Here is a 10,057-nt window from a genome sequence, read left to right as displayed (position 1 = left end):
CAACACCCTTCCTTTTTTTACAACCTGTACATAGGTGTTTTGCTTTATTATTTTTTGTGATGATTTGAAATTTGTTATTTTTCATGTCATGATTATGAATTGAATACCTAGGACCTGAATGGAAACAAGACCGCAAGGACTTTTTCCCCCTGTGCTATCCTATAGACCAGGGGTTCCCAAACTGTGGTGCGTGCACCCCTTGTGGTGCGGAACGCCCTTAGGGGGTGCGTGACATGAAAAGGGTAATGGCGGTTTTATGGTGTTATTTAACACAAACTGATAAATCCTGTAAACCACTGTTGTAAGGAGATGTATAGATTAATTGCCATAATCATATTAAAAATCACACCCGTGTGAACTGAGTGGTGTAAGGTCTTATATAGACTGATCAACTGTGGTCTGACGTAATGAAATCACACCTGTGTGAACTGGGTGACCATAGCAACCATGCTCATTTTTTGGTACGAACAGACACGTAAACTAACAAAGCTGAAATCACACCCGGGTGAACTGGGTGACCATAGCAACCATGCTCATTTTTTGGTACGAACAGACACGTAAACTAACAAAGCCAGTTGTAGGAGTGGTTTACACCACTCAAAAATCACACAGTGAAGTGAGGGGCGCTCTTATCATCTTAAGATGATTAGGTGATGTGATGATTTAAAACAAACAGTGTCAAAACAAACATTGAATTATCTTAATTATTAATGGCATTTAATGTTTGTGTTAGGGACAAGATGACGTAAATTTTCCCTTCATTGTCAATGGCGTTTTTAAAACAAACATTGAACTAAAAACAAACAAAAACTAAATATATAATTTTCGGCCAAATACAAAGAGACGTTGGGGGTGTGTCAGCTAGGTTGGGAGGTAACAGGGGGTGCACCGCTGCAATAGTGCTTGACTGTACTGTACTGTGCTGTTTACATTTCTGCCTAATAAAGTATTCAATCAATCAATCAATCAATCTCAAAATAAACTAGTCAGACTACTACTAGACCTCACACACCTACTGTCGGACTCCCCTAAGTTGACCTAACCCCTGCTCATTATGATAGGGTGAGATGGCTCAGGGTAGAGTAGAGGACAGAGAACAGCAACTTGCAATGGGCCTGGAATTCAAGATACCATAGGCCTCAAGGGACCATGTGACTTCAAAAGAGTGAGAAACACCCACGGACACAACACCAGAGGGAGCTCCACTGATGATCTCATTCATTTCTCTCAGATTCGGGGATGGGGATGAATTCATTCAACTATTATATTATGGCACCAAAATGTGGAATTCCCTTCCACCAACCATCAAAAAGCGTGACCCCCCCGATTAAATATAGGAAATATTGGAAACAAACCATCAGGGCTTTTTAGTAAGTATTAGCCTTAATGTCTGGCTATACCTCGTCCTAGTGCTGTACAGTATTCGAATTTCATTCAATCACCCACCCACCGACTGACTTACTGACTGACTGACTGACTGACTGACTGACTGGCTTGATCGATCGATCGATTGATTTATTAACAGTTTGGAGAATTACAGTACATTTCAAGCACAACTCAATACATCATCACTCACTCACTCACTCACTCACTCACTCACTCAATTAATCATCAATCAAAAACCATAGATCAAAACTCGAGCGCCCACTTCCGTATGACGTCACCGTCGTATCCCCGTCACGTCAATCGTTCCCCCCGCTGGCCTCTCCCCCTCCTCCTGGCTAGCATGCTAGGCTAGCTCAGCAGCAGCCACAGCCAGTCAGCCTTCCGATAGTAACAGTGCAATTAGTTGAGAGAGAGACGCACCGGCTCCGCCAACAACATCCCCGGTGCTGTAGAGTTAATTTAGCCCTCCCAACAATATCTCAAGAACTGGGGGAAAACAAAACAAACTAAAAAACCTCGGCCTTACGTACATAGAAAAGGGATACACGCAAAACACATTATAGGAATTAAAATTAATCCCCAAAAAATAACTGAAGATGATTAAGCTCTTTTCTCTGAAGCAGCAGAAGAAAGACGAGGAATCTGCTGGAGGAAACAGAACAGGAGCCGGGGGTAAAAAAGCAAGCGCGGCCCAGCTACGAATACAGAAAGGTAGGCAGGCTTGGTGGGGGGTTAGATGTACCCCAGACACGAGCCTTCTGTCCCCGCAACATCTGCTCTGTGCGGACCTCTGGGCTGGTAATAAACACAATACTACCGAGGCAAGAAGTGACCGAGCATAGCCATTACATGCTACACATGCTAGCTTCCAGGTTTAGCTTCGAATGCTACGTACCCCGGCTAACATTAGCTATATAGCTGGCCGGTTGGGGCTAATATTATTTGAAAACAAACGTCGCAGCCAACTTCGCCAGGAGCGATTAAACCCAAAGCAGAGCGTTTCTAACCTGCCCACTGCACACACAGCAATGACCACAACACAAACAAACTGCACTGTTTGTAATCTGAATTGGTCGTTATGTGTATTTAAAAATAAATAAAAATCAACCCAAAATCTGGCTTCTGTTATCCAAGCTAGCTGCTGTAGCCAACATTTGACAGAGCCATCACATCAACATGTCATGTCATATGTTCAGAGGAAGGACTGTAAGTTAATGGTTAGATAATATAAAGATAAAAATCACTCACAACAAGCTGGATGACTGACAGCCGCCTGAACGCACGTCACATCTCTTCTCAACAAACGTGAAATATAGTTACAATCGTCATATTCATTCAAACCACGAGATTCATATTTTGTCTGCAGTTTGTACAAGGGCCAATTTATAACAAGTTAATTGGACGCAGACCCAATTTTTCTGTAGTTATTATCATGCCAAGTGTCACTTTGTGTAAAGATTTATAAACCACCGTGAATGTATTAAACGCTAGTATTGTTGTCCCAAAGATTAGTTGAAGTTAGTGGACCCTGGACCCCTAAAAAGACCTACATAATGATCTGTAAGTAGTAAGTTGTCATCAGCTTTCACATGAAGGACTGATGAATCACCATGGCATCAAAACCACCGTTGTTGGAAAAATTGCACCATGACTTGTACTTTTACACAATATGGTTCTAGAACATAGTGTGTCTAATTCTAGGAATTGACAAAGATGAGGAGTGACAGAGAACAATGTGGCCCAGTGGATAGAGTCACTGTCCTATAATCAACCTGTTTTTCTTAGTGTCTTTTAGCAAGACGCCGAACCCATATTCATTATTATAAGTAATCATAGAAATGGTAGGTCGTCAGCTGGATTAGCAGGGTAGCGGTTCCGGAACACTCGCCCCAAAACACTCGCCCCCATTTTCTTTCGCTGAACACTCGCCCCCAGCGGTTCTTGTATTTGTTTTACTGAGGTTAAGGTTAGGAATATGTTTAGGGTTAGGCATAGTTTTACTGAGGTTAAGCTTAGTAATAGTTTAGGCATAGTTTTACTGAGGTTACGCTTAGGAATACCTGGTGGCGACCGTTCCGAGGTCGGCAGGTTTGACCCGGCGTGAGCGTAATTTGGGGCAAGCGTTCTTGTATTCACGAGCAGGCAAAAGGCCTCTGACATCAGGTCCTTTGTGGAGTGGTGTACGCTCTGTTCATTGTTCCACCTGCATATGGAACTGACATGTGGGAAGAGTAGATCACACAACAGAGCTAATGATGACTATACCCAGGAGAGTAAACTAACCCCTAACTAGAGCTGGGCGATATGACTTCAATTTAAAATATCACAATTATTTCAAACCTTTGCCTCGGTTACGATTAATAAACGATTATAAAAAAGAAAAGAAAACCTGCTTCTAGATTAATCGATTAACCTCCAAGAACAAGATTAAGTCTGTTATGGTTATAAATATCAGTTTCCAATCAATATATTATTAGTTAATTGCCCAACCCTATTCCCTACGCCCAAAAGACTACAGTATAATTACTATAATAGGCTTACCCTCCTCTCCTACCCATACATCATGTCCCCCTCACCAAGTGATCCCTGTAGGGCCAGCAGAGAAAAAAGGTGTCTTTTACCTCTCCCAGAATGGAAAATTATGTAAGTAGTTAGTTCCTCTGTCCACAACACAGAGTTTGCAGAACATCATAGCAGCTTCCTCGATAATAAAAATGATGCTTAACAGCTCATGGGCAGGATAGTCCACAACTGTTGGCAAATGTGTTAAGTAAGTAATAAATAAATAATAACATTATAAATCTTTCCAGTAGATCACAGGTTTTCAAAGGGAGGGGGGTAGCAGATCCACAAGCTCACAATCTGTCGCAATGCAACATATTGTGAGCTTGTAGATTGTCTAATGTTTTTTATTTTGAAAATCAATTTTTCAATAGAGGGGCCACAGACAGGCTACGGCTATTTGTGGGTTCTTGGCATGGCGTGGAAAAGTTTAAGAACCTCTGCAGTAGATAAATGACATCATTTTTATATTAGGTTGAACTATCCCTTTAAGCCCACTATCTTCATCATCGTCCCAGCCCTCCACCCTCAATCTTGTTGTTGGTGTGTTGTCTGTTGTGTTCTAAAATCCATCATCAACCCCTTTTCTATTTCATTTCACACACCGTTATTAATCCCTCCATGCAGTCTTGAAGCCATTCTCTGATGGATGTTCATTTAATTTCACATGAGAGGGAGTCTGTTACTGTTTTTTGAAAAGCGCCAAGGCACACCTCAGACCAGCTTCTGCCAGCTCAATGCCAGTTGGGAATTTATCAATGGGATGGACTGAAAGCCTAGAATGGCTCCAATCCAGTAGCCGGCATCTGGTCCATTCAGCACAGATAAAGATGGCAGGGCACTGGCCAGGAGTGTGATGTGCCAGTGATTCGCAACCTTTTGAATTTCAAGGACCCTCAGTTTTTAATGCATTAGGCCACAGACCCCCATTTTTATCTCTGGGTCTCTAATCTACACTGTAAAATCCTGAGTGTTACAGGTTTTTTTGTTTCCTGATTATCATTATCATTTAGCCGGGGACCTCCTTGAGGACCCTTGGTGCTATGCTACACATTTGTACACCAATGGCGGAGGAAAGCATGCAAGGCACCAACCAACCTGCTCATCGGGAGCAGTTAGGGGTTCAGTTCAGTTGAGGACACTTTGACACAAACTCCCGGGCATCTCATGAGCCCCGGATCGAACTGGGAAGTGGGAACCTTTTTGTTTCTCTTAAAAAATAAAAAGTCACTTCCAATTTCTATATATTAGTTGAATCGGACTTCTGAGTAAAGCAGCCTAATTTGTACGTGTGTTGCTCGTCAAAAATAATTGCTTTGTGCTTTTTAAGTGCAGTATCTCAATATTGAATTTTCTGTCCCGGTCTACCTCCTCATTCATTTGTTTGCATGCTCTCTGTATAACTGTCGCTCCCTTGCATGCTTTCATTCTCCTTTTCACTTTCTTTGGGTTCATGCTCATGTCTTTTTTTTTTCTTTCTCTCTCTCAGACATCAATGAGCTGAACCTGCCAAAGACATGTGAGATCAACTTCCCTGATGACGATGACCTGCTCAACTTCAGACTCATCATCTCACCAGACGAGGTCTGTAGTGCACTTTTCTTAAACTTGACATGTTATGTGATTGAGTGCACTGCCCTGCTACTTGTTCAGAGAGCCAGCCAGTGCAAGAATGATACAGCATTCAAGTATTCCAGCATGTAGCAGAGGCCATATTAATGAAATTTGGTACTATACAAACATCCCACCAACCAACATGGATCATGTTTGCGGGTGAGAAGCGCACAGGGGATTGTATGTAGTTAATACTGCACAAGGAGACAAGGAGATTACTGCACATCTCGATCATTTTGACAAAATACCTCCATCGTTATTGTGACAATATTGTATTGTGACCACCATAATAATATCAATGTTCTTTTAAAGATTTACAAAAATAGTAAAAATATATTATTTTTGAACATTTCTGGAAGTATAGAATAAGGCCTAAGTGATTAAAACCAGAGAAAGACAACACTCATGCAACGTCATATACTGTATAGTCTCATGTCATGATATTGACATAATATCGATATGTTGCCCAGCCCTACTCTAGTGACTCCATTTGGTTGGTTGGGACTGGGAGGCCTGTTCAGCAGGGAGGGGATCTAGGGGAGGTAGCGTGAAACCTCCTGTGTCATGCTGTCCCGGTGAATCTCCTCGCTGTCAGGTTGAAAGCAGCAGCTGGTGGCTCCATGTGTGTCAGAGGAGGCATGTGGCTTTCTACACCACCCCTAGGCAAACGCTGGGGGTTGGCAGGGACCACGCTGTTCACATGGGGAATTGGTAAAATGACTAAATTGGAGAAAAGACACAAAAAATAAATAAAGAATCCCCTCTAAATAGATGTCTGCCTTTCTCCGCACGAGACAGGATTTATGAAAAACCATGTACACCTGACCTGATTCTTTCTTGTAAACATCAACCTGAATATCTCTTTTATTGGACCCCAATAAATTCACTATTGTACTGAGAATAATAATAAGAATAGATAAAAGAAAATCACACTTGTAATTCTTTCCTCGTCAATTCACAAAACCATCCCATTCTCAACTGCTGAATATGTGGAGAAATATGCGCCGTCTCAAGTCAAGTTTCCTTTTCATAAATACTGATCTTTCTGTAGAAAGTTTCTCAGCTAAATCTTTTAGTACACAGACACACAACTATCGAGAGATTTTGAACAATCCTGCCATCTGCTAGAATACTACAACTCGTATCTACAGTGACTAGTTGGAATGAGTATAAACTGCCGACATTAGAAGCAATCTGTAGTGAGATTTGTGAATGTCAGTCACAGCATGGGTTGACCAAATATTCCTGTGACCTTAGGATGCAGATAAAGGGGACAAGTTAACCACTTAAGCTCTACCGGTACTTCATCGACGAGTTGATAAAATAGCCAATCTACAAGCTCACAAGTCACAACCTGTCACATTGTGTTATTTGCTATTTTCGCTATTTTCGAAAATCTTGAAAAAAGGTTCTGACATGTCCAAAATAGGGATGCCAGGTTGAAAGTTCATTCTTCAGATGATGGGAGAAGTGCAGGGCGAACAAATAAGAGCCAGGGAGATAAAGCTTTTATTTAATTTGATCATTCTTAGCCACTCACCCAGATGATTTACTGGCCAGTCATGGGACTTTATCTAATTAAAACATAGTATAACTCTAGCCTTGTGGACTGTGGATTTATTAACTTATTTCCTCTCATCTCTGTCTTGCCAGGGTTTTTACAAGGGTGGTAAATTCGTCTTCAGCTTTAAGGTGAGTTATCCTGGTCTGGTAGGATCAAGACATGATGCTTTTGTTTCTCTCTGTCTGTTTTTCTCAAGCAATCTCAATGTTTCTATGTCTCTTTGTCTCTTACTCACTCCATCTCTGTTTGTCACCACTTGTATATCAATCTGATCAGCCTGGTGGTAACAAGAATAAGAGTCTAAAAGCCACACCAGCAGCCCCTAGAAGCAGTGCTGCTGCTTACACCCAACTGGACCAAATGGGTTTGAACCAACCCAACCCAACCAACGATGGCATTGCCATCCTTAGAGCCCTGCACTTTCACCAATGGGGCCAAAAATAGAAGTTTATGGGAAGATGGCGGGGGGGATATAAGATGCACATTGACAATGAAATGGTTAGGGCTTAGGAACTGCATGTGCACAACAAGTTTCATGGTAATTTGTCCATTGTATTTTAAGTGGAAATCGTGGTGCTAGAGGAGAGGTCAAGGTGTCACCAAAATCAGTAGCGTTCATCCTCAGGGGAGCTGGATGTTGCACAGCAATTTTAATTTACATGTCATTTCAGCCTGTAGCTTTTTGAGATGGGACCAAAGTGGTGGGTGGATGGATGAACAGACAGATAGTTCTTACTTAGGACTTAATTAACAGTTCAAAGGTGTGTGTGTGTGTGTGTGTGTGTGTGTGTGTGTGTGTGTGTGTGTGTGTGTGTGTGTGTGTGTGTGTGTGTGTGTGTGTGTGTGTGTGTGTGTGTGTGTGTGTGTGTGTGTGTGTGTGTGTGTGTGTGTGTGTGTGTGTGTGTGTGTGTGTGTGTGTGTGTGTGTGTGTGTGTGTGTGTGTCAGGTAGGACAGGGTTACCCCCATGATCCCCCCAAGGTAAAGTGTGAGACCATGGTGTATCATCCCAACATCGACCTGGAAGGAAACGTTTGCCTAAATATCTTAAGGTACGTTGTACACAATTTCAGTGTCTTAAAACGCCATTGTGTCGCTAGAGCAGCTTTCAAAAACAGCTTCAAACATGATTGAGGGTAGGAGTGTTTAAAATAAGTTATGCATACACCAATGGGGAATAATCTTTTTTTAATGCTCTTCCCAGAGAGGACTGGAAGCCTGTGTTGACAGTAAACTCCATCATTTATGGTCTACAGTATCTATTTCTAGTGAGTATGGACACGTTGGACATTTCATTCCATGTTATTGATGGCACAGTGGAATAAACGTTCTCTCCTCCTCCATCCCCCGTAGGAGCCTAACCCAGAGGATCCGTTGAACAAGGAGGCGGCCGAGGTCCTGCAGACAAACCGGCGGCTGTTCGAGCAGAACGTACAGCGTTCTCTGCGAGGGGGTTACGTGGGCGCCACCTACTTTGAGCGGTGTCTCAAATAGTGTCTGCACACCCTTCCCCCTTCCCCGCATCCCCAGTCGCCTCGCCTCCATCTTCCCTCCCCACCCTCCATATTTACCATCACCCGCTCTGCCCCGCCCCCACCAACCAACAAACAAACAAACAACCTTCTACTGCGCTGTCTTGCTCGGCGGCAGCAGCCAGCAAGCAGCAGAATCAGCACGCCAGAAGACGCTTTTTTCTGTTTTAAAAGAAAGAGAACTCCTCCCCCCTCTTCTTCTTCTTCTATTCTATTACTACTTCTACTTCCAAGATGCATTCTACATTTTGCACATCACTGGGTCCGCCAGCTTACCTACACACACACACACACACACACACACACACACACACACACACACACACACACACACACACACACACACCTGAGTGACACGATGGATCGCAGTGGAGGACAATGATAAGGAAGGAGTGGTGGAGAGGAGATGGAAGGATGCATGGAAATGAAGAAGAGGCAGCGAAGGAGGAGGAGGAACCTGAGGAAGCAGGCGGGGGAGGGGGGGGGGGGGGTCAGTGAATGTTACTCGGGCGAATCAAGCTGGTAAATGCCACTACGATGATGATGATAATGATTGAGATGAAGCCCTCACAAGTTTATTTTATTTTTTTGTTTGTTTTCTTGTTTTCGTTAGTTTTTTCATTTTCGTTTGTGCAAAGAGACATGCCAACTGATCCACCTACTGGCTGGCAGACAGACAGACAGACAGACAGACAAAAGAAGACAGACAGACGCCTCTCACTCCCATTCTCCTTAAGACTCGCTGAGTGTTTGTACTGTAAGTCACATTCAGCTAGCACTCCTGAATGGGAGACGTATGAGCATTACTGACCATACACACACATACAGTCATATTGTGAGTCATGGACTCGCCACCTCATGTACTTATGTGAATAATGACAGGTACACACACACACAACACGACATATACGCCATAGACAAACAGTGTAAGGACTTGACTAATCAGTGGAGACGGACAGACCATCTAGACGTGCAGGATCAGTAAGTCGGTCAGGGCTGGTTGGGATGGGATGGGGAGGGTGTGTTTTTGTTAAGGGGAGGGCTTTAGATTTTCAGAGGGGGTGGGGGCAACAGGGTGTTGGATGGGGGGGGGGGGGGGGCTTTAAATGTTAGAATTCTATTGTGTATATTAAAAAAGGATGAAAGAAAACCCAGCCGTTCACATTGACTGCAAACATTGAAATATGTTAAATAAAATATGAACTTGAATGATTATAACCATTTTGATGTCCACATCCCGTGTATGCCAGCCAGATGACTGGACCGTGATGTGTTGAGCTTGAAGACCACCACAGCTCTTAACATGTTTCCAAACTTAAAATGTAAATTACTTGTCTTGGTACAGAGGTTCTCGGATATAATACTGGAACCTAGTGACAACTGTTCGTTACAGAGTTCAAT

The 10,057-nt window shown here is 42.9% G+C and overlaps 1 protein-coding gene across 1 annotated transcript; it reads left to right on the top strand.

Moving 5' to 3' along the window:
• The first annotated feature begins 1,728 nt into the window (after positions 1-1,728).
• ube2m (ubiquitin conjugating enzyme E2 M) lies at positions 1,729-9,345 on the top strand. The gene is made up of 6 exons (XM_079521076.1): positions 1,729-2,097; positions 5,438-5,532; positions 7,216-7,254; positions 8,073-8,176; positions 8,329-8,392; positions 8,478-9,345. Exons 1-6 carry the CDS (start codon positions 1,983-1,985, stop codon positions 8,616-8,618), a joined length of 558 nt encoding a protein of 185 aa, XP_079377202.1. The 5' UTR covers positions 1,729-1,982; the 3' UTR covers positions 8,619-9,345.
• The last annotated feature ends 712 nt before the right edge of the window (positions 9,346-10,057 follow it).

Source organism: Electrona antarctica (genome assembly GCF_951216825.1).
Source record: "Electrona antarctica genome assembly, chromosome: 14".
NCBI classification, from domain to species: domain Eukaryota; kingdom Metazoa; phylum Chordata; class Actinopteri; order Myctophiformes; family Myctophidae; genus Electrona; species Electrona antarctica.
This window is presented reverse-complemented; position numbering and strand designations above follow the sequence as displayed.